The sequence below is a fragment of the Onychostoma macrolepis genome, chromosome 23 (genome assembly GCF_012432095.1).
Source record: "Onychostoma macrolepis isolate SWU-2019 chromosome 23, ASM1243209v1, whole genome shotgun sequence".
NCBI lineage: Eukaryota > Metazoa > Chordata > Actinopteri > Cypriniformes > Cyprinidae > Onychostoma > Onychostoma macrolepis.
The window spans coordinates 7,750,328-7,775,333 of NC_081177.1; the positions used below are offsets into that span (position 1 = coordinate 7,750,328).

Genomic DNA, 25,006 nt, shown 5'->3' on the forward strand with positions numbered 1-25,006 from the left:
GTCTTTTGTAAAGTTACTAGTACTTATTCATTAGATACTAGTTCTTATTTATTAGATACTAGTACTTATTCCAATAGTGACTAGTATTTAATTATACTCTTCTTGTTAAGAAAAAATAGAACTGGTTGTTACTCCCCTCGAGTTGAATCAGAGGCTCAGGTTGTTCTTGGTTTTAACAGACATTTATTCAGACACGAGTCTGTGTCTTGTACATTCTAGTCTTGCATCCCTTTTATATCCCAACAATGCCGTCAGAACTGCGAAAGGAAAGATATAAAACTTAAATTAACCCTCTAAAAGTAGTGTTTATACATATTAACGAACGAAAAATACATACAAACGAATAAATAAGGTGCACATTCAGCACATAAGAAAATACACTTAATTGGCTAATTATACATTAATACACGGTCACTTTACACATGTTCACATACGGCAAAGCAATTAACACGATAAAACACATACCTCATTGACTTCTCTAATTCAAGAGGAATAAACTTGGAGGGTTACAGTTTCTTCTTCTTAAACAAAAACCAATATAACTTCTTACAGGCGTAACTCTTACAGACATGTTACTAGTGCAGCACCTCGTGTGGCTATTCTACTTGTAGTGCACCGGAATAAATATCTTGATTGCAACAATACGGGTTATGCGCAACAGACTTCCGTATTCTGCTAACCAGGTCTTGTTGCTTCCGGTTCACGCGTTTTGCAAGTGCCCTTTAAATATGAAGCTTTTTTACTCAAGATGCCTTCAAAGTAGACACTAAAGATAATCATAACCAATGTCCATCACATATGTGGATTGATATATAAAAGTTTAAAATTGTTATTCTTTTCAGTAACATTTATATATAAAAGTCGAATAAAACGTCAACAATAAAAACAGCTAGCTGATTTAACTGATTACCTTAAAAGTCCATTGATATCGCCATTTTTTAAATACTGCTATTAATACGTTCTCCGACAAGCGGAAGCGATGAGACCTGTTTTCCAGGTTTGGTTAGGTGACGTTCGACATATACCCAATTAAATAATTCCCAAGCTAAACAAAGGAGAAATAGGTTCCCCCCTTTTTCTATAGTTTTAGTTGAATAATATGAAATTAATTGACATGTATTAACAAGAAAAATATATATTACTTATTTATTCTAATGATTACTCTGAACATTTTAACTATTTATTGACCTTTTAACTGTAAAGTGCATATTATGAACTGAAATATATGAGAGTTGCCTCTGACGGCAGCTACACTCCCACCAAATCACTTGTGATTTCCACATGAACTTATGAACTGTACTAATCAGCTTCCAGTAAAGTGACAGTTTTGTGGATTGGTCTTATTAGATGAACTGGTTTACTCAGTTTCTTCCCATGATCATCTAATGTTGAGTCGCTGATTAGCAGCTGCACCGTTCGTACGCATCCATCTTGACTTGGGTACACGGCAGTAACTTTAGCCAGCTTCCAATCGTTTCTGGGTGTTGTATTGTCTTGTATGATCACTATGTCATTGATTTTCGCATTTCTGTTTGTCTTGTGCCACCTTTGTCTTTTTTGTAGGCTCAACAGATATTTTCATTCTTCCATCTTTGCCCAAATTCGTTAGCTAGGTACTGCACTCTACGCCGCCATCTACGAAGGTAAAGGACTTCCTTTACAAAATCTCCTGGTGGAGGCAGTATTATTGATGATTTCATTGTCAAAAGAAGGTTGGGTGTAAGTGGCTGAGGTCCAGTAGGATCATTGAGTAGGTGTGTTGTTATAGGTCGGTTGTTTACGATTGCCATCACTTCATATAGATAAGTTCTTAAAGATGAACTGTCAAGTGTTCGGGATGACTGATCCAGGATGGATGTTAACACACTTCTGATTGTTCGGATTTGCCTTTCCCAGGCTCCACCCATATGGCTGGCAGAGGGTGGGTTCATGACAAACTCGCAGCCTAGTTGTTTCAGGCATTCTTGGTCCATTTCTTTTACTGCTTCCAAGAACTCACGTCTTGCTCCAACAAAATTGGTGCCTTTGATCTGATTGCAGTTGACGGATGTTTCCGCGTAGAGCAATGAAAGCACGAAGTGAGTTGAGGAATGCGTCAGTTGATAAATCATCAAGTGACTCTATATGTACTGCACGAGAGCACAAACATGTGAACAGCAGTCCATAGCGTTTTAGTTCCTTTCTTCCCGAAACAATCCATCCCACAATATGTAAAGGGGGGAGTTGTCTCCATTTGTTCGCTAGGCAGGTTTGCCATCTTTTGTTCTTCTGTTTGACGTCTGAATTTCCTGCATTTGACACAGTTGTAGATAAACGATGATACTGCTTGACTACAGCCGAGAATCCATATGCCATTAGATCTCAATTCGTTTATGGTCATGCCACGCCCTTGATGTCTCACTTGCTGATGATAGTGGTCAATCAGTAACTTGGTGATATGGCTGGTCTTTGGTAAGATAACAGGATGTTTGACGTGTAGATGTAAAGTTGCATGCTCTAATCTACCTCCCACTCTGAGGATGCCCTTGTGATCCAGGAAGAGATTGAGTCGATACAATCTGCTTACTTTGTCTTTAGTAATTAACTCCTTTCGGGACTGAAGTTCTTTAATTTATTTGGAGAAGACTAACCTTTGTACAATGGCAATAACTGTGTGTTCAGCTTCTTGCCTTTCTTCAAGACTTGTAGCTTTGTTGGTTCTCTTTATTGAGCCTTTAAACTCCTTTACAAATCTGGTAAGTCTTGCAATAGCTTTAACTAGTTTTATCCAGCTGGAGAATTTCAGGAAACGTTCTGCCAGAGAATTCACTGTTGTTATGTAACAGTGTGGTGTACAAGAACTTTGCGCATTTCTGGGTCCTCTGTGTTAAGTTCTCCCACCTTAATCTCTCCAGTGGGAAGTTGATCCTGCCAGAGAAAACTTGGACCACTAAACCAGTTGGAAGCAATGAACTCTTTAGATTTGAGTCCTCGAGACGCATGGTCGGCGGGGTTGTCTTCTGATGCGGTTTAGTACTTTCCTTGATATGCTGGATAAGGTTCGCTACGAAAACATGAAAACGCCTCGCTTCATTGTTTATATATCCTAAAACGACTTGCGAATCCGTCCAGAAGAATTCTTGAATATTTTCCAACTCTAGTTCTCCTTTGAGCATGTCACTTATGCGCACTGCTACTACTGCTGCAGACAACTCCAGTCTTGGCACAGTAGTTACCTTGGTGGGTGCTACTCTGGACTTGGCAGTGACAAGTGAACAGTGGATTTGTCCTGATTTACTGATTGCTCTTAGATAGGTACAGACGCCACAAAGCCAAGTGGGTCGTAGACGGAGGCTACAGTTGACAAGACTCCTCGTCTGGAGAGTGGACGCTCACTCACGACTAATCGAAACTGGAGATGGTCTGAAGCGACGCTCCATTTAACACCTAAAGCTCTTTCAATCGGTTGCTCGCCCAGTGCTAGGTCTTGGTTTCTTACTGTCTCTACACAATCTTCTTTAGGGAGAGAGTCAAGAACTTGTGGGCTATTGGAAACAAACTTGTGCAGTCACAATTTTCCAGTACTGCAGAGTTGTTTCGCTTCATGGACTAGACTAATAGCCTCTTCTTCTGAGTGGAAACTGATAAGGCCATCATCCACGTAAAAGTTTTTTTTTCGATGAATCTTATAGTTGCTTCACTGAACTGGCCTTGAACTGGTGAAACATACGTTCTATGTCGCACATCACTGCCACTGGACCCTTGCGAAACTGGCACAAGACACCTATCAGGGTGTTGGTTAGCTCTGGCCCTGTGAGTAGGTGATCATTTAATGACAAGCCCTTATACTTCGCTGAACAATCAAACACTACTCTTATTTTCCCAGGTTTTTGGGGGTGGTACACCCCATGGCGCGGAATGTACCAGGCAGGGCTTTTATTCAGTTCTTCAAGTGGGACCCTTTCTGCATCTCCACGCTCTATTGTTTCGTTCATGAATGTTGTATAGTTGTTGCGATATTGTTTGTCTCTTTCAAGTCTTTTCTTGAGACATTTGAGTCTGTGTTCTGCACAGCTCTTCTTGTTGGCCAGACCCGGCCTGTCCTCTTTAAATGGCAAAGGTAGCTCACAATGTCCGTCCGCTTTCACTTTCACTCCTTAAATTTCACTCCACAAAATAACTAAAAATATAATAAAATACCTAACTACATAATACTACTATTGTTAGAAATTGCAAAAAAAATAAAATAGAAATATAAACTTTTGAACTGCGGGTTTCGTCTGGTCAGAGGAGAACTGGCCCCCCGACTGAGCCTGGTTTCTCCCAAGGTTTTTTTTTCTCCATTCTGTCACAGAGGGAGTTTTGGTTCCTTGCCGCTGTCGCCTCTGGCTTGCTCAGTTAGGGACACTTAATTTCTAGCGATTATCGCCGATTTGGTTGCACAGATACTATTTAAACTAAACTGAGCTAGACAATGACATCTCTGAATTCAATAATGAAATGCCTTTAACTGAAAATTTAGTGTTTAATCTTATCATTATACATTACTGACACTCTTTCCTCCAATTTGATACTGTTAAGTGCTTTGACACAATCTGTATTGTTAAAAGCGCTATATAAATAAAGGTGACTTGACTTGACTTGACTCCTTCTTCCATTATAGAAATAAAGCGCCGATCCTCTTGGGAGAAGTGAGAATCTTTCACCTTTCTTTCGTTGAAATCAGACTCAAGGACTTTAATCACATCTGGTGGTGTGATTACTTCTTTGACTTGTGTGCGACAAATGTAATGGACTTCATTTGGCAACTGATCTGATGACTGACTGAGTGTCACTTCCTTGACAATAATCCTGTGGCTGCATCCCATAGCATCACCATAGTCAACACAAGGGTCAACACCAGCGATTATTGTCCAGCCCAAGTCTGTTCTTTGTGCGAATGGCTCATTGTCTTTTCCTGACACAACTTCTCTGGGTAACAGTGCTTGTGAGCAGTTGTAACCTATGAGCAGCCCAACATCGCATTCTATGAGAGGGGCAATCTCTTCGGCAAGGTGCTCAAGGTGGGGCCATGCTCTTGCTGTCTTAGGAGTGGAGATGTGATTTAAATTGGCAGGAATAAACTCTCTTGTATAGGTTACAGGAAGAGGGATTCTTTTTGAGGAACTGCTCTGACTTGCAGCCCAGACAGCCTTTCACTTGGAATGACTGTATCTCTGGTTGACAGCGTGGAAAGCTTTAACTGTACATGTCTCTTGTCAGAGTCCAGAGCATCTGCCTTTTCTTGTAGAATGAATGTGGTGTTTTTGTGTTCTGGGTTGTTTGTTGTGGATAACCAAACTGGACTGATTGTGGATGTGGGATCACTGCTGTTGTTTTGGACTACACGGTGTGATATTGTCTCGTTTGGTTCTTCTTTACTTTGTTTGATTTACTTTGTGTCTTTTATGCCTTTGCTTTCCTTTTGTTCCTTGTCACTTTCTTTGTTCTTTCTGATTTCTTTGTCCCGTTCCTCATGTAAACAGGTTGGATGTTTTCCTTTGCATGTGTCACAAACACTTCTTTCCACACTTCTTTGAATGGTGTCCAGAGTTAAGGCATCCAAAACATAGTCCTTTTGTTTGTACAAACTTGACTCGTTCCATTATTGTCTTGTCCATGAACTGTCTTGTGATGAAGTCGACAAAGTTACTGAATGTTGGAAAGGAACCGTACTGCTCTTCAACCTCAATGACCTTTCTGTTCCATCTTGCTGTTAGCCAATCGGGAAGCTTGCTTAGTATTTTCTGATTTTCGCTGCAATTATTTAGGATTTCAAGACTCTTGATTTGTAGCATAGCAGCTTCACAGCCTCTGAGAAAGTCAGAGAACTCTCGTAACTCAGCACTGTCCTTTGTTCTGATCTCTGGCCTTTGGCTAACGTAGCTTATCTCTGTAGGCTTTGACGATTACAAATGAACCTCCATATCTTTCCTCCAGAGTGTCCCATGCTGCATAGTACGCTGCCTCCATACCCAGCAAGAAGTAACTTTCGACAGCTCTTCTGGCTGGTCCGCCAACATACTTGCGGAGATGGTAAATCTTTTCATTCACTGGAATGTTTTTCCTGTCTATTAGTGATTTAAATTAGTGATTAAATTAGATTATTTTCCAATCTTTGTACTTGAGAGGGTCTCCACTGAAAATAGCAGGCTCTGGTACTAGTAGACGGCTTATGTTAATGGACTCGGCTAACGCTCTAGCCAGTGCTGTGGTGCTATCTTCTTGTGTGGTATTTCTTGTGGTCTGTTGTGGAGAAGAAAACTGTCGCAGTTTTGCAGTAGGTTGTGATGGTGTGAGCTGAAGTTCAGGCAGACTTGTTAGCTTAGGAGCAGCTTTTCTTTGTTCAACATTGTTGTGTAGGAGGTCTGAGATTTCTTCATCTGAGTTGATCTCTTGCTCATACACGTTCAGTCGTGCTTTGACAGCATTCATTTTCTTTATAGTTTCTAGACGTTCTAGCTCTCTTCGCTTCTGTTCTAATGCTTTTAATTTTTCAGCATTTTCTGCTTCTTGTATTGCTAACCTTTGTCGGTTTTCTGCTTCGAGGGTTTCAAGCTTGTTTCTTTCGCGATCCATTTCCTCCATAACTTTCAGAGTGGCTTCAGTTGCAGCTAGTTCAGCTGCTGCTTCTTGTTTCTTTACAGACAACCTGCTCTTTAACTTGAACATGTGCTTCTTGAACCTTTGGATTTTTGGGAGGCTGCTGAGATGAACACTGAACCAGCTTCACTCCAGCGAATTGATCTCTTCGCTGGATCTTTTACATTTCCTTCTTCTGCAAGACATTCTTGAGCTTGTTGTATAAGCTTTTGAGAAACAGCATCACATGTGTCCACTCTTCGACGAGTGTTTCCGTCAGGAATTACATGACCGCGCAGCTTGTCATAGGATTGTTTTACTTCTGCTGAGGTATATTGGATCTGGACAATGTGATCATGTAATCTTGCACTAAAAGGTGCTTCAAGTGCCCCTTTAACTTGTTTAGCAGCAGCTTTCCATTCATCATAGCTTGCCTTAAAGCGAGTTTGAAGCTTATTCACTTTTTCTTTGTGCAGTGCTTGGCCCTTTTCAGTAAATTTCCTAACTCTTTGACTTTTCCTCAAACTCTCTTCTTTAGCAGCTTGACTTGTGCTTGGCTCTTTTGGGCTCGTGTCCAGAGTTTCATCATCAGGACTTACTTGTAACTGCAGCTCCACAGCTTCAGTGTCACAGTCTTCTTGATCAGCCATGCCACTATTCTAGTGTGCTTTAGACTTTGTTACTATTATTACTTTAACTCAACTAAATGATTTCACGCTCTAAATGTGCTTATGAACTTAAATTCGTCACTCTTTAAATATCTTGATGTACCCTTAAATTAACAAAATACTTGTAGTTAACTTGAAATAAGCTTAGTAACAGTCACCTTATATTAAAACAAGCAATAACTTAAGCTTGGACTTACATTTTTGACCACTGCATTTTACCCCTTTTAAGCACTTAATAGAGTCCCTTTAAAGTTACCAAGGTTAATCTACTTCTTCACATTTAACTTTTTAAATGTGTTACTTCTTCTTATCTTAACCACTAAGCATTTCTGCCCAGTATGCTAATCGTATGTTGAATATTAGAGAATGGGAACCTACGTCACGCCGCGTCAGATTCCGCCATGTTTTAGGTCACTCAGGAGCACACAGTGTAAACAAATGCAAATCGCCGCAGAAAAAGCCACAAGAGGTCTTCGCTGCAGCCTGTAGCACGATGATGCACTGGACTATATCCACTACGTAGTGGATGTTTTACGCGCATGCGCTGTAGTAGGTCTCAAATAAAGTCATATTTTTATTTACATTTAATCATTTTGCAGACGCTTTTATCCAACGCGAATTAGTCTAACGACTTAGTCTAAGTGAAGTATAAAGCAGTACATGTAGCAAGGGTTTTTGGCCTACATTACAATACGCAATGACCTACATTAAATTACAATGTAAAAACTTTAATGTCTAAATTCATCCACAATTTTTTTGTCTTTACTGGCGACGTCAAAGTTTTTTTTTTTTTCGTTTTTTTTTTTCATTTCATATGTTATCGCCAGGATGCCCACATATGGTGCTGTATCCATTATTATAAGGATACAATAAGCAACATGATATGAAGAGATTTATTTGCAAAAACAGATAACAGATAACTATTTTTTATAGTTATTTTTATAGATAATTATTTTTAACCGTCAAAATAACCCAAATGCAGTTTGATTGAGCATGATTTCTGAGAATTTGCAAATGAACTCTTCATATGCAGATGTTGCACTGCATATAGCTAATTATAAAGCTATACACCACTCTGACAGAGTTAGCCTAAATGTCTTTTTTGATTGTATCCGTCATGTTTATTTAAATTTAATTGGGGGTATTAAATGAATGCCGATCCATTTTGTTTATTTAGATTTTATATTATTCTAATATAGCTATTACAAACATTTACAATAGGCTAATAATAATATTTTTTTTTAAAAACATTAAATTTATATTAAGACTTTACCTCGCTAATAAGGCCTCAGTCAGGTAAAATAAATGTTTTATTAGTTGCTTTTCACACATCGTCTGATACAATACAAAACACTCAAAAAAAGTCTCCATAGAGAGAGAGAGTGCTCTCGTAACGGAATGGATGGTATGTCTAGCCATTAGGTCCATCTATCTGCAGGGATTTAACTTGCATATGAATAACACACAAAAAAATAGAAATGGTCATCTTTGTGTTAATATACCTTGTCCCCGACCGTGTATTTATTTGTTGGACATGTGATTGACAGTAAAAACTCGGGATAACGGGTCTATTGACTAACGGAACCTTTTTTAAACTGTATAAAAAAAGATGTCCGCGTATTTTAGTAGGCCTATAACTTTTATACTCTGTAGGCCTATATAGCACAGAGAGTGAGAACGAAAAATAATATGCGATTCATGAACGAATTGACAGAACTATAAGACTATTATGGAAAAATAAAGACAATAGAACCCATTTTTTTCATAAAGAACAAACAAAATTGTAATTAGTAGATTTGTATTTCCAAAACGAATCAAACTAATAAAAAATAAACTTGTTCATTTAAACTACGCCATCCTTGCTTAAATAAAGTTTGAATAGCCTGCACTACTGGTTTAAAATCACAGTATACTATAATTTGTGTAAGCCTATGAAACACATCTATATATCTCGTAATTACAATTAAATTTACATTTAATACTAGCTTTAATGACAACCCCACTTTGCGCATGCACATTAAAATCCAATACTGCGCATGCGTGTCAAACATCCAGATCCAATACGTCATCATGCTACAGGCTGCAGCGAGGACAGACTCGAAAAAGCCGACCGTTTTACATTAATATTTTTTGAAAAACATCTTACATGCGCTTAGAATAAAATGGAGTAATATGTAAATCTCTTTAAATAAAAAAAAAATGCTGTTATTTGTCTGAGAGGCTGCAAATATTCATTACTATCAGTCTCCTTCACTACAGTGGTACTGATATAGGCTAACTGCTAAAACACTTACGACAATTAACCATGGTTTTACTATAGTAAACGTGTAGCGACCGTGTTTTTGGTGTATGTATTACCATTCGTATAACCACAATCTTATTAAATACCATGGATAAACTATGGTTAGAGTAGCAAAACCATGGCTAATTTTGTAAGGGGAGAATACACAGCTAGATCTCAAACAGTGGATCATTGTTATATCGTCATATTGCCCGGTTAAACTGCTCAGTGTTAAGAGTTAAGCCATTATAGAGGTAACAGAACTTGAAGCTGCTTTGAAACAATGTGTATTGTGGATGCTATGCAAATAAATACATTGACTTGACCAAACCAAGTTGAAGAATCCTACTAGTGATGCCGAACAACAATGCGAGCGATTAAATAAATGAATGAACGAAACTTAATCTGTACAACCCTGATAGCACACGTACATCTCTGAGACATCTATTTGACGTCTGCATTTACATCTGCAAGACGTATTTTTTAGGGTATTTGCTCATCTGCAATGCGTCTATAGGACGTCTCCTTTTAGATGTCCAATAGACATCTATTAGATGTCTTTAAGATGTTTATGATTTAGAATGTATGTAAAACTGACATCTTACCCTGATAGCACACGTACATCTAGGAGACATCTATTTGACATCTGCATTTACATCTGCAAGACGTATTTTTTAGGGTGTTTGCTCATCTGCAATGCGTCTATAGGACGTCTCCTTTTAGATGTCCAATAGACATCTATTAGACTGTAATGACGTTTGTAGACTGCAGATGCTTTCCAGATCAAGAGATCTTTAACAGACATCTCGCAGACGTACGTGTGCTATCTGGGTACAGACGTCTGTCAGACGTTTATAGACAGCAGATGCTTTCCAGATCTAGAGATCTTTAACAGACATCTTATTATACATTACTGACACTCTATCTTCCAATTTGATACTGTTAAGTGCTTTGACACAATCTGTATTGTTAAAAGCGCTATATAAATAAAGGTGACTTGACTTGACTTGACATCTTGCAGACGTACGTGTGCTATCTGGGAAAAAGTGGCCGGGTATTAACGAGCTGCCGCAAATAAAATTTCCATATGATTTCCTTCTATTTGTGGTGTGAGGGCTTACAGTTTAATGCAAATCACTGTATATTAAATCTACAGAGATGATAATGCCACATTTTATTTTAGATGTTTACCATACCGAGTTTCAGTTTAATTTTCATCCGAGTTCCGTAGTGAATGTAGACATATTTAATGTTTATATGATTCAACTTAGAATGATCAATTGCCATAGCCCTTATCATCAATGTCTGCAGGTAAACTCTCGGCTTTTTCGGCTTTCTAACGCGGAGAAAGCACCTTTTTCACACCGGCCGTGCAAAGGGATATGGCAATTGATGATAAGTAAGCCTTAACCACTGCAACGCAATCTTAAGTAGAATAATATAAACATTAAATAATATACAACGTCTACATTCACTACCACTTGAGGCTGCGTCCGAAATCGCATACTACTCGTGTAGGTACTACATTTGAGTTAAAAAAGTATGTTCTATATAGTATGAATGAGGGTAGTATGAATGGAATTGGACATACTACATCCGCCATGTTGATGTTGTCACGTGTCATGCATCTTCACAACAGCGCGAAAATTTAAAGAGCCCACTTCACTACGCGAACATCGTTAATGATTTAAATTCTTACCGCTTAACGAACCGTCTATTTAAAGAAAGCAGCATTAACATGCTGATGTTCTACATTGAGGTTAACCTAACTCCATCTGATCGGTAATGATTAGAGATCTTTTTACACCCAATTCACAAAATCGTTTCATCTGTTTGTTAAACCCTCAACAAGTCAGTCGTTTACTTTGATGTTAAACAAGTACAAGTTAACCACAATGAACAACAACAACAATGTATTTCCCTGAGGTACATTGAAGACATTTTTCGAATATGACGCCGCCTCTCCCGCGGCCTCATGGGATAGTAAAGTGTCCATCGTTTGCCTACTACAGAATTCGGGCGGAAGCAGTAGGTCAACTGGGTACTTCTCGCCTACTGTTTTTCGAATACTATGAATTCGGACATACTATATATATATATATATATATATATATATACACACATCAATAAAACTAATAGTGATTATGGTTATAATTTCTAAATAAGAACATTAAACAAAATAAGGAATGTTACTTTTGTAATAACACTATTTCACTATAATATACAAAACTGAGTATTTAAGAATAAATATAATAATAAATATAGCTGCTGTTACGGGGCTGACGAGACGAGAGACGTGCGGATCCATATGCAGACTTTTATTGAGCAGAGACGTGGTCATAACAGGCAGGGTCGAACAGTGGCAAACAGGTATAACATGGGCGAGACAAAGAGTAAACAGAGACAAGCGTGGGTTGACGATCGGCGAACAGTATCCAAAGGGGCGAGACAGGAGAGGTAATCCAAAACGTCAGCGATAGTCCAGGCAGGGGAAAACACAATCCGACAAAGGCAAGGCTAGGCGAGGCGAGGCGAGGCAAGGCAAGATAAGACTAGGAAAACTAACAGGGCTCTGTAGGGCAGCGATAATGCATACAATACTCGGCAGTGACGGAAGGAAAGTCCAGGGTTGAAATAGAGTGTGTGATTAGTGAGAGCTGTGTGTGCAGTCAGTGCAATTGTAATATGTGACAGCTGTGTAATCTGTGCGATGGATGATGGTGAGTGAGTGATCTCTGGTGGTGAGTGAATGGAAGTACAGACCAGATTCGTGACAGCTGCAAGAAAAATAAAAAAAATTACACTTCTCTACACTGAAGAAAAACGTAAGGATTTGCAAATGTTTACCTCAAAGTTCTTAATTATTTTTGCTATTTTTACTCGTTATTTTGTGAGCAATAACGAGTAATTTCGTTTTATTCATACTCTTCGCCAGAGGGCGCCTTCGCGCAGAAACTCCACTAGTGAGACTCACTTCCAGGAAATCCCTTATATGGACAAAGACATTCAGCTTTCGCTGTTTATGTAGCCTAGTAGCTACATGCAAATTTTACTGATGAAACATGAAGAAAATAAACATTTATTGCGACAATATATGGTTTTATCTGTGTTCTTCAATCCATCTCGGGTATTTTTATAAGAATAAAGTATGTTTAAAATGCAATGCTAATCGGCATAGCCTTTATCACTGTATAGAATAATATAAAGTGGCATGATTTCTGCCTCATTCTGTTTAATGAAACCATGTCAGATCACAATAGGAACTTATTTCAAACGCTCGACTGATGTTATGATGTGAATTTGGAGTAAAAACATGTCAATATACTTTTGTTGGACAACAGGTTTGTAATCTTTTCTTTGTGTTTTTATGGTAACCAATTAGCAAGGTAGGCTAACACAAAGCCAGTCAGCCCTACTTAACAATCAAATTAATGTATTGCTATGTGGACTCTGATTGGACGGTTGAGAGGTACGCGTGTTTATGTAATGATTTGTTTGAATTAAGATATCTCCAAATACATTCTTACTAGTTCTTTATGAGGTTGAAGATATCTCCAAATGAACAGGTAGTGGAGGTGTTCTGTTTTTGATATCATCTTTTAATTTCTGACTAGTAATTATTGTGATAGTGACTAGTATCTATTTAAATATTACTAGTAAGCATTCATTAGATAGTACTTATTTTTTAGATACTGGTACTTATTCATTAGATACAAGTACCTATTTAATAGATACTAGTAGTTATTCATTAGCTACTAGTACTTATTTATTAGACACTAGTATCTTTTGTAATTACTACTAGTAACAATTCTTATCTTACTAGTCAGATCTGCTTTTTTACTTGTCTTATGTTATGACTAGTCCAAATGGCTACAGTAGAGTTCAATTAAAAAAATGTACTAGTAAAATAAAAATCTTACTAGTAACATTTCGAATAAGTACTAGTATCTAATAAATGTGTACTAGTTTCTAATGAATAAGTACTAGTACCTAAAAATTAAATACTAGTCACTAGTGGAATACTTACTAGTCAAAACTGAATAGTTGATATCTCAATGACGGATCCCTATAGAAATCAATGGCAAAAATTTCAAATGTGTTACTAGTAACAATATAATAGTTACTAGTCACTATTGAATTAAGTACTAGTATTTAATCAATAAGTACTAATATCTAATGAATAAGTACTAGTACCTAATAAATAAGCACTAGTATCTAATAAATAAGCACTAGTATCTAATGAAACCGTACTAGTATTTACTGATTAAGTACTAGTATCTAATGAATAAGTACTAGTAAATTTACAAAAGACACTAGTACCTAAAGAATAAGCACTAGTAGTTAATGAATAAGTACTAGTACTTAATGGAAAATATACTAGTATTTAAAAAATAAGTACCAGTAACGTTAAATTAGATACTAGTGCAGCTTATATATTAAATGTTAAAACGGCTTGCCATAACCTGCCAGCCAATCAGAATCCAGTATTCAGACAGACCATGGAATAAAATTAAGTTACTTATCTTTGTGTATGTCTGTTCTACAGGTGGATTTTCACACTCTAGTCTAGTCAATAATCATCTGATTGATCACTATATTCCTTTCCTACCTCTGGAGCTGGAGCATGTGGGCCAGTGTGCCGTGGCTGAGATGATCCATCTGAACATCAAACCAAACTATGATGTAGCACTCAGAGTGGCCAAAGACATGCCCTTCTTCCCTGAAAAAGAGAGGGTCTTTGCTGTTAAAGGCTGCAAGTCTGTCAGACAGAAGTTGGTGCTGTATTTTGATTAATAGGAGACATTTCAGCTTTTTTTGCTGTAAATTCCACTATATGCAATTAATATAAGGCAAAACCAATAAAGTAATAATTATGCGGAGTCATTTTAATTTTATTTATCTATAATCTTTATGAATCTTTATGAATATTTTATGCACATTTAAATATTTTGCACAGAGTAGTTTGAGATCAACTTTATATAAAATGCTGCAGATGAGTAGAAGCTCAAGATCACAAAAACACTGGACAGGACATCAGACTTGCAGAATTAGATGTGCAGCCTCTGTTGCATATGTGGAAGTGATTGCTTTACTAGACTCAGTTTCATTCATTTTAACACAATTCATTTTATTCTAACTCTTATTTTACTCACCTTTTAGTTTCTAATTTTAATATTTTATGTCCCTATGTAATATAAATGAATATATTAAAATATTTTGAAATGCTTACAAAATAATGTGACTTTTTGTGGTTGTTGGAATCAAGTTCCAGACACTCTAATTCAACAATTCATTTACCTTCTAGAAATTCATCTGCTTGTATGATTTTTTTGGCTCTGGATTTCTGGATATGAGGCAGAGATCGGGAAGAGATCAGAATGCACAGCGGGGATCTAGAGATTATGATCTCTGAAAACATCAACAAGAATGAGAAAAGTATGAATTAAAAGATTTAATTCATGTAAATCTTTGCTTTGCTGTGAAAGGCTGCAAGTCTGCCAGACAGAAGTTGGTGCTGTATGTTGATGACAGGGCTGGATTTACCCCTGAAGGCCGATTCACAATGTACTGACAGCCAACTGATTACAGTATGACACTTCTCAGACATTCAATCTGACAAACGGCAATAGACACCAACAGGGTAACACACTGATCAGACAAAAGTTAAACCCAACGAATGTGTCTGTTGTTGTTTGTCTGTCTGTCAGTGCAGTGTGAATTTGCCTTTGTGACAAAGGCTAGTGTGAATAGGGGCCCATTGTCTAATATTTCAGGTAAATTATAAAAACAATTGAAACAATATAAATTTACTTTGCAAGATATTAAGACTTGTTTACAGAAAATGTGTTTAAAGTGAGTGTATTTTGTGTAATTGCACTGACAGATTATTTCACGTAAACCTGTAATCAAGAATGTTAAACGCATAGATCCACAGTATATACAGTAATCTATTTTAGGCAAATGATTTTGTCTGTTTTTCAGATATAGATTTAGAGGTTGTTAAAAGACATTATTGTGCTCTTGTATTTGGTTCGATTCTTGTATTTCATCCCATATACTATTTCAGATTAAACAATTAAGTCCAATTTTAGCCTTGTATATCTTCCTTTGTAAACTGCAATTTGTTGTTTCAACTTAGCAAAGCATACAAAAACATAATTGATAAATATTTAAAATTGAATTAATTTTATGAATTACTAATGTGCATTCTGTTTTAAAGTTACAGATCACTTCACTTTTTTATTAGCCTATTAATAAGCATATATATATATATATATATATAACAAAACGACAAATGTTTACTTACACAAGCCCTCACGTATAGGCTTGTAGCAAGCTGTCTCTTGCCTGGAGACTCAATCAGCTAACAAAAAGTGTCGGGAAACGACACCTCTGGCCATTCCGTTGGGTCATTTGGCCAGTCACAGATACCGTATGGACAGTCCAAACCAATACGGCTCAGTTTTTGACGTATGTTGTTCTGTCGAGCAGCAGAAATGTACACCAGGGGTGTCAAACTCGGTCCTGGAGGGCCGTAGCCCTGCAGAGTTTAGTTCCAACCCTGCTCCAACACACAAACCATGTAGTTTTCAAATAAGCCTAAATGACATGATTAGCTGGATCTGGTGTGTTTAATTAGGGTTTTATCTAAACTCTGCAGGGCTCCGGCCCTCCAGGAACTGAGTTTGACACCCCTGATGTACACCATTCTGGGTCAACACCGTGCTTTTCCAATGAGGGGGAAAGGATCGTTTTCCCCCACACCGACTCTGGCTGCAACAAAATAGATACGTTTTTAATCTAATTCATAATTCACTGTCTTTGTCATGGAACACAATTGTTGGTTTGCATTGAGTTTACAGTCTTTGCGTACATGTTTGCTTTAATTTATTTGATCTGAGGTAAATTATCCATTGTAACTTTCAGTATGGCTATAAACTCATGAAGAGTTTATAGAGGCCACAAAATCAACACACAAAGAATACTCATCATGCAAAAGAAAACAATTTTTCATAAACAGTTCATACAATGTGAACTCAATTACATGTTTAAATAATTTAAGCGGTCATAAAGATCAATATTATTATCACCCAGGTCATAGTAAGGAGCACGTTGCGTAACTTATTAATGTAAAAAATACTGTAGTTATACAAAAATACATGGTTACGGCTGATGTCAGCATACTGAAAACAAGAAAAACAAGAAAAGCATGTTTCTTTTGTGTCGTCAGTGACTATGTAGGCTAAGGTCTATAAATACAAGCAAGTATTTGTGCAGTTTTACTCATCCTCGAAACCAAGGCTGAAATATGCCTGGATAATTCACTTCTGCAATGAAAGCACACCATTTGTAATAGCTTTATTGCTGCTGTCTAATATAACATTATCTTCATGTTTTCTGGATGTGTTCGTGGCTGCTGCATCTGTGGTTCACACATATTTTGAAAGGGATGATTTGCTGCCTTTTGACTCTAAACGTGAGTAAAACTGCAAAATTACATAATGTCTTGATGATAAATTTATGAGTTGTTTAGGGTTCAAATGTCATTTTTTTCCCCCCCCTTTGTTTCCAACAGATAGATTGTTGAATAACTTCCCAATAAGCACAGCTACATTGTATTTTTAATTACATTTAAATTTAATTGATTTATTTATCTGTAAAAGGGATAACGATAATGCACAGAAGGGTTAAACGCAATATTTCCCCCCAAACTATGGTTATGATGTTGACAGCACATTTCCACGTGATTACGTTCAACCTGGTACCACATATATGCAGTGCTGGGCAGATTACATGAGAGAAATTATCATCTGATTATTTTTGATCTTCCCACCCATATTCGGAGTGCTGGATCCCTGTCAATCTTCAAGCAACAGCTGAAAACTCATCTCTTTCGACACTACTTGACTTCACCCTACACATAAAAAAAAAAAAAAAAACTCTTTCTCCTTATTTATTCCTTCCCTTGCTAGCTTGTACTTATTTAAACAATGCCTGAGACTTGGTGTTACAGGCACATCGTTTGTCGGATTGCCTCTTCAAGATGAATCACTTTATGTATTCCCCAATTGTAAGTCGCTTTGGATAAAAGCGTCTGCAAAATGACTAAATGTAAATGTAAATGTGTAACACAATCTATTGGATTACATAAATTAGGTAATGTATTATGTTATGTATTCTGATTATTTTTGATTACTTTTAGATTACTTTTGACCTAAAATAGATATTCCATTCTTTGTTGTTAACATCATGAAGAGTATTTAACATTATATTATGCCAGAGATTCATGAAAGCATTTGTCGTTTTGTTTTGGTTAATTTTAATAAAGTGATAAAGACTAGAGTAAAAGCCTGTCCTACTTCATATATTAAATATATTGATATATTAAAAAGAATTTTAACATTGACAAAACATAGGTAACATTAAAGGTCTACTGAAGTGCTTTGAAACAGCCGCAGGAACATATTTTATCTGGGGGGTGCTGGGGGGGGGATTGATGTGGTAGGGCGGGGCCACGGTGGGGGATTTTTGACAAAACATATAAATGAAGAAATTTAGAAAGGAAAATCTAAGAGACAGACAGAAAAAATAAGAATTGGGGCAAACAAAATAAATAATTTACTGCCATTGTGTGAATAATATGTAATCTATAAATAATTAAGTGTAATCTGTACTTAATTTTTGGAATCTGATTTAGTAATCCAGATTATATGTAATCATGCACTGCATATATGTTGTCAAATAGTTCTACATAAATCCTCTTTCAAAGTAAAGTGTTAAACAGCATTAATTAAAAAAGAGATATAAATAGTGTCATATGCAATTTAGAAGTTATTATAAGATATAATTTGTCATGTGGTAAAAGTGTCTGAATTGGCTGGTTTAACTTTTTTCAGCCTGCTACACTCATCTTAAAACTTATTTTCACAAAATTGTTATTTGTCAACTTCACATATCTTCACATCTTTCAGGTTTGGAAGAAGATTTAAGAGAAAACTTCTTTGGACAGCATATTGCATCGAATGTTATACTAAGAGCTGTGTCGTCATTTATGACTGACAGCAAACCAAACAAACCGCTGGTCCTGTCTTTGCATGGGACTACAGGAATTGGAAAGAGTCATGTTGCTAAAATCATCACAAGAAATGTGTACAAAGAAGGGGAAAACAGCAACTATGTTCACACATATACAGCTATGTATCATTTCCCACACAGAGCAGAGTCAGACTTGTACAGTGTAAGTAAATAAATAGTAGTACTTTTAGTCTTGGCCTAGGACTCTAGCAACCGCATTTATTGCTTCTTTGTCATGGTCGGGTTCTAAATTTAAGATGTAAGATGGCCCACAGGACTCACAGACTCAGAGATGGCAGGATAGTTGGGGATTTCAGTATTTTCTTTTCATACTGTAATGATGCTGCTGTTAAACTGACAGCATTTTTCACCCATATTAATTTATTAAAAATAATAATTTTTGTAAAATGAGAGAGCTGAGGGAGTGTTGCACATATCAGAAGTAATTTCTTCAACTGGGATTTACATGTTCTGTCAGGCACAGCTAAAGCAGTGGATTCATGGAAATGTATCAAGTTTTCCCCGCTCCATGTTCATATTTGATGAAATGGACAAGATGCATCCACAGCTGATCGATGCCATAAAACCTTTTCTGGACTACAACGCCCGTGTAGATGGAGTGTCATTCCGCGAAGCAATCTTCCTTTTTCTCAGGTGATGCCCTCAAATCAGGGGATTGTTTTATGGATTTACTTAAATGCAGCTGTAATAACAATTAAATGCTCTTTATGTTCCCAAAAGAGTGCCACAACTAATGATAAGCTTGTTGATTTATAGTAATGCAGGTGGGAATGTGATTGCTGAAGTGGCTCTGGATTTCTGGAGAAGAGGCAAAATTCGGGAAGAGCTACGGATGAACAGCAAGGAATTGGAGTTTAAAATCTCTCAAAACATCTTCAATGATAAGAACAGTGTGTATTGAAAGAACACTGAAATGATTTATATATATTTCAAAATAAAAGATAGATTTTAAAATATATTTACAATAAAATATTTTGATACATTTTATTTACTTATATTTCCTCATATGTTATTTGTTCATTTTATGAATGACTATGATCTGGCAGATGAAGTGGCCAAAGACATGCCTTACTACCCTGAAGAAGAGGAAATTTTTGCTGTTAAAGGCTGTAAGTCTGTCAGACAGAAGTTGGCCCAGTGTATTGATTTTTAGCAGAACATGTTGTCCAGTTTACTGACACCAGTTGAACAGCAATAAAAATGACCTTACATTTCTTCTTTGTTTTTACTTATTAATAATTCAGTCTTGATGAGTTATCTGGAGTCTGGACTATTCTGCTTATTGAGAAGTTAAGATTGTCTCAGTAGGCTATTAAATATTTTAATCTATGTGTACAGTCTGTTTAGTTTTTGACTTACTTTTGACTAGTTTTCATTCTGATGAGTGAGTTGACAGTACTGGGCAAGCCTGAGGCACTTAGGCTACTGAAAATATGCTAATTATGATTACTGCTATAAATTAACATTTTATTAAAACCTGCAAAACTAAATACATTTCCAAAAATAAAATTTCACTACAGTTTATTGCGCTTGCTTGCAGATTATTTTTAAGTTGTTTAAGCGAAATCAATGAGTTTGGTTTATTCCTTCTTTATACTTAGACCAAGGGCATAGGTTTGCCTTTGACATTGGTGGGGACATAAACCCAAGTAACGGAACTTTCATGCACATTTGACAGATAAACCGCATGCTTATTTCAGTGTTGTTTTTTTATTAAGTGGATATTTCAGCTACCAGTTTGATTTGTACATTCAGTTGAACAATATTAATTTAAAGTTAAAAATGTTCATAATGACTTTATCCTAGGCTGGAAGATTGTGTATCTTTCCGCACAAGTGAACTTTTTTATTTACTGTTTTAGACTGCTGTCTTGAATTGGGTGCAATACCTGTGAGTTGTTCTAAATGCGGAGCTGCGCTTCTCGTCCGGTGTGCAACTACATTCCTCCCATGTATTAAATGCGCTTCCTTGAAAGCGCGCAGTTTTCTAACATATTTACTTTAAATAATATCAATGGTATGACCTTTCAGATGCATCTGAAATTACAAAAACATACATATATTTAATTGTTTGATCAAAATTATTGCTAGGTACAGTTTGGTAGTTGCTGGATATTGGTAGTGACACGTCCCTTGCGTACTTTGCATCACTAAAAGGAACATACTCAGGAGATCAGAGGGAGCAAAACAACCAAATTAATGCAAAACAAGAACAGACAATGGAAATGAGCAAACTCAGGACTAATGCTGCATTCACCTGTTATCGGAATTATTGTAAATACAAGCTTCCTAGTCGGAAATTGGACATGGACGGCCTTAGAGAGGCCTAGGGCCAATTTTCGACTAGGAAACTCGTATTTATGATAACTCCGATAGCACGTGAATGCAGCATTATATACAGAGAAACTGAATCAGAACAGGTGCGAACTAATCAATTGACTAATGAGTAACCAGGGCAACTAACTAGATGAGGGAAAACAGGAACTAAGGAAACACAAGGAAAACCAGACCAGATTATAATCCTAACTAATAAAATGGAAGTCTCGCACATTCACAGAAAACAGCCTACTACTTCATGCAAAATAAGGTGGATAATGCCTACTGTTTAAAAAAAAATTGTACTTAAACTATATGACATACAATGCTAAACTTGTCAGTAAACAGTGTCATACATTAAATAAATATTTTTTACTAATATAAATATTATATTAATTACATTTTTTTAATGTCTTAACATTTGCCAGTCCAAAAATACATGTTGTTTGTTAATTACACTGAAAATGGAAGATTAAGTTGTGTATTACTTTGTGTGATACAGTTTTGTGTTTTGGAAATTTCTTAAAATACTCCTAAAATAAATCAGAAAAGGTTTAACCTTAATATGCACTGAAATTTTAATTCAATCTTCAATATTTTCATCTCCAGTTATTTCTCTGTATTGTCCATGTTACTCGCTCTTGAAAGAGTGAACCAGTGCATGATGAGCTGTATTACCTATAGTCAAACAGGTGGGCATATCATCACAAACATGACTGGATTTCTGGAGAAAAGGCAACGATCGGGAGGAGCTACAACTCCAGAGTGAGGGAATGGAGACTCAAATCTTCGAATACCTCTTCAATCATGAGAACAGAATGTGTGAAAGTATTTGCAGAGTGTAATGTCAAAGACAAGGTTGCTAGTAAATCACACCATAAAGAGAAGAGTGGACATTGCACAGGAGCTGTCTTTTAAATAAAATCTTTGCAAGCAATTCATGCAAATTCCAGAGTTGAACATACGCATCTTAAACAGGGAAAACAAGAAAAGCGTGTTTTCTTTCTTGTGGGCAAAGCTAATTATTTGTTAAAGGAGTGCAGTTTATCCGTCAGTTCCCCTCCGAGTTACTTTCAAAAACAAAACTGAAATTGAAAGTTGCCTGGATGATTCGCTTTTACAATGAACGGGTGGCATTTGTTAATAGTTTTATTGCTATTAAAGCCACCATGTTCACACGTATATATCTGAGCATCATTTCCCACACAAAGAAAAGTCAGACTTATACACGGTAAGTAAATAAATGGTATTTTAATCCATGGCCTAAGACTCAAGTAATCACATGTAGACAAATAATTACTTCTTTATCATGGTCATGTTCTTTAAGATGTACAGTAAGATGGCCCATAGGACTCATGTACTCAGAGTTGGCTGGACCAACACATTCTCAATACCAACTTATCACATGATGCAATGCATGCCATCTTGATCTGATGCACAAGGCAAACAAATGAAAGCAATGATATCCTGAGCATTAAAAAGTGACACAGAGGGATCCTGACCAAGTGTCAATATGTGATGAGTTGGGAGTGAGAATGCCCTGTCTGGACAGTTAGAAATTTGGGTCATTTACAGACTCAGTATATTCAGTATCAATTGATATAGTAATCAAGTTCCATATCATTTCTATTAAAGAAGTAGTTCACCCAAAAATGAAAATTTACTCACCCTTAGGCCATCCAAGATATTTTTGTTTCTTTAGCAGAATAGATTTGGAGAAATATAGCATTATATCACATGCTTAAAAATGGATCCTCTGCAGTGAATGGGTGCCGTCAGAATGAAAGTCTAAACAGCTGATAAAAACATCACAATAATCCACAAGTAATCCACACCACTCCAGTCCATCAATTAATGACTTGTGAAGTGAAAAGGTAAAGTTTTAACTTGAAAGAGATTGGGCAAACTACCAATCCATAATAATACTTCCTCCAGAGAAAAAGTCCATCCCCTGTTGTCCTCTTACATCAAAACCCACCAACATATTTGTTTAGAATTGTTTTGCTTGTAAACAGTCCTGGTTCAGATCAGACAACTTTTTTAACTCGAGAATTATTAATGATGATCTTAATGATTAATTTGTTAATACAAACATTTAGCTTTTAATTTCACAAGACATTAACTGACGAACTGGATTCTTGTGGATTACTTGAGGATTATTGTGATGTTTTTATCAGCTGTTTGGACCCTCATTCAGACAGAACCCATTCACTGCAGAGGATCCACTGGTGGGCAAGTGACATAATGCTCTATTTCTACAAATATTTTCCAAGGAAGAAACAAACTCTATTGATGACCTGAGGGTGAGTAAACTGTCAGCAAATTAACATTTTTGGGTGAACTATGACAGCATTTTTTACCTGATATTAAACATGGTAAAATCAAACATTCAAAATTAAATAATCCACATTTTGTGGGACCGTTACACATAATTCATTTCTCAAACAATGATTTGCATGTTCTGTATATTCAGGCACAGTTAAAGCAGGGGATTTATAAAAGTGTTTCAAGTTTTCCCCGCTCCATGTTCATATTTGATGAAATGGACAAGATGCATCCACAGCTGATTGATGTGCGTCAATGTGTCATGACTGAGATGGGCCATCTGAATATCAAACCAAACTATGATCTGGCAGATAAAGTAGCCAGAGAAATGCCCTTCTTTCCTGAAAAAGAGAGAATATTTTCTGCTAAAGGCTGCAAGTCTGTCAGACAGAAGTTGGTGCTGTATGTTAATTAATAGATGAACAACTTTAGCAGCACTTGTATGTTGTCCAATTTGTTGTTATAACTTTTTAACACTCAGTTGAACAGAAATTATATGTGACCTTAATCCCTCCTTTGTATTAATTTATCAATATTTCAGTCTTGAAACCACTGCTGTGGAGTCTGGACTGGAGTCACTACATTAAACTTTTTAATCTAGACCTATGTCCAGTCTGTTTAGCTTTTAAATTCACTTTTTTAAAATTCTTACCTGATTTTGGAAGTAACTTAGACCTTCTAGTGTTTTTGTATTAAAGGCCATGATAATACTATCTTAAATGTTTGTTAGTATAATGAAATACCATGAAAGAGCTCAGAGAACGAGAGAGAAAGGATGTTTTTTTTTTGGTTTTTTTGGTGAATCTGTAAATCTCTGCTAACATTAATGCCATATCTTTTATGAACACATCACTCGGATGGATGAACTTCTGTCAACAACAGGGGTGTCATTAGACCCTTTTGTGAAATACTGCTGACCCAGTAAAATAATACCTTATGTGTCGAATGTACAACTAACTGACCGATGTATACTGACCAATTTAATTTTATGTGATTTCTAGCAAGATATGAGTACTGTAGCATTTAAATATGCCTATTCACTTAGTTATCACCAAAGATCTGTCTTTTGTTGTAGATCATTAAACTATTATGCTGCCAAAGAAGCTTGTCTGAAATCAGTTTCGGGAGGTACATTGTACATAAGCACTGCATGCAAAGTCACTGCCAGTGAGGCAACAAGTCGGCTTCAGGACGCAACATACGTCATTGCATGTTGGTGATGAGAGCCTTAGGCCACTAGTATTTTCACCAGTTCAAAAATGGTTTAAAGTCAGTCATTTCTATCTTTTGCTGTAGTGTGTCTGTAGGAAATATCAGTTTACATTTCCAAACATTCATTTTGCCATTAATTGTAATAATCCAGTGAGATTTGTATTTGCACAAGGAGTCTGACAAGGTTATCTGAAAGGTGTTTTATGGTGCTAAATTTCCTACACCTTCTATCTTATTTTATTTATTCTCAGGTTAGGTAAAGTAAGTCAAATCTGTCCTATCTCATAAGCATCTAAGTTCATACTTACAAAACAGGTCACAGAAGACTTCTCCGTGGTCTGTTCTGGCTTAGCTATAAATCAATGCCAGGGGAGGTAGACTTGTGTTATATAAATACAAATCAGTTTATTATTACAAGTAGTAAGTAAGCAGTACATATATTCTACAACTACTGTATATAAGTATTAAATAAAGTATAAATATGAAAAAGTTCTTTGCTCAAGGCAATA

General features: G+C 36.5%; 2 protein-coding genes across 4 annotated transcripts in view; both read left to right on the forward strand.

Annotated features, from left to right (window-relative positions):
• The window catches only part of LOC131531938 (torsin-1A-like), a 29,702-nt gene extending 14,868 nt beyond the window's left edge, over positions 1-14,834 (forward strand). For 2 of the 3 annotated variants that reach the window (XM_058763147.1, XM_058763146.1), the window contains one exon: positions 14,096-14,834. In XM_058763147.1, coding sequence (XP_058619130.1) covers positions 14,096-14,343 — 248 coding nt within the window. In that variant the 3' untranslated portion in view covers positions 14,344-14,834. The remainder of the gene's footprint in view (positions 1-14,095) is intronic. The other variant, XM_058763148.1, reaches the window with a different exon arrangement.
• A 93-nt stretch (positions 14,835-14,927) lies between these two features.
• Positions 14,928-19,841, forward strand: LOC131532294 (torsin-1A-like). Its single transcript, XM_058763813.1, has 7 exons — positions 14,928-14,985; positions 15,036-15,114; positions 16,851-17,026; positions 18,522-18,787; positions 19,103-19,278; positions 19,402-19,535; positions 19,692-19,841. Exons 1-7 carry the CDS (start codon positions 14,928-14,930, stop codon positions 19,796-19,798), a joined length of 996 nt encoding a protein of 331 aa, XP_058619796.1. The 3' UTR covers positions 19,799-19,841.
• Positions 19,842-25,006: the final 5,165 nt, after the last annotated feature.

What these genes read in the sequence shown, in the direction of transcription:
- LOC131532294 (XM_058763813.1), top strand. Translation starts at nt 14,928, where the DNA reads ATGCACAGCGGGGATCTAGAGATTATGATCTCTGAAAACATCAACAAG. An exon ending in CATCAACAAGAATGAGAAAA is followed by an intron (nt 14,986 to 15,035) that starts GTATGAATTAAA and finishes TTGCTGTGAAAG; the next exon opens with GCTGCAAGTCTGCCAGACAG. An exon ending in CAGAGTCAGACTTGTACAGT is followed by an intron (nt 18,788 to 19,102) that starts GTAAGTAAATAA and finishes ATGTTCTGTCAG; the next exon opens with GCACAGCTAAAGCAGTGGAT.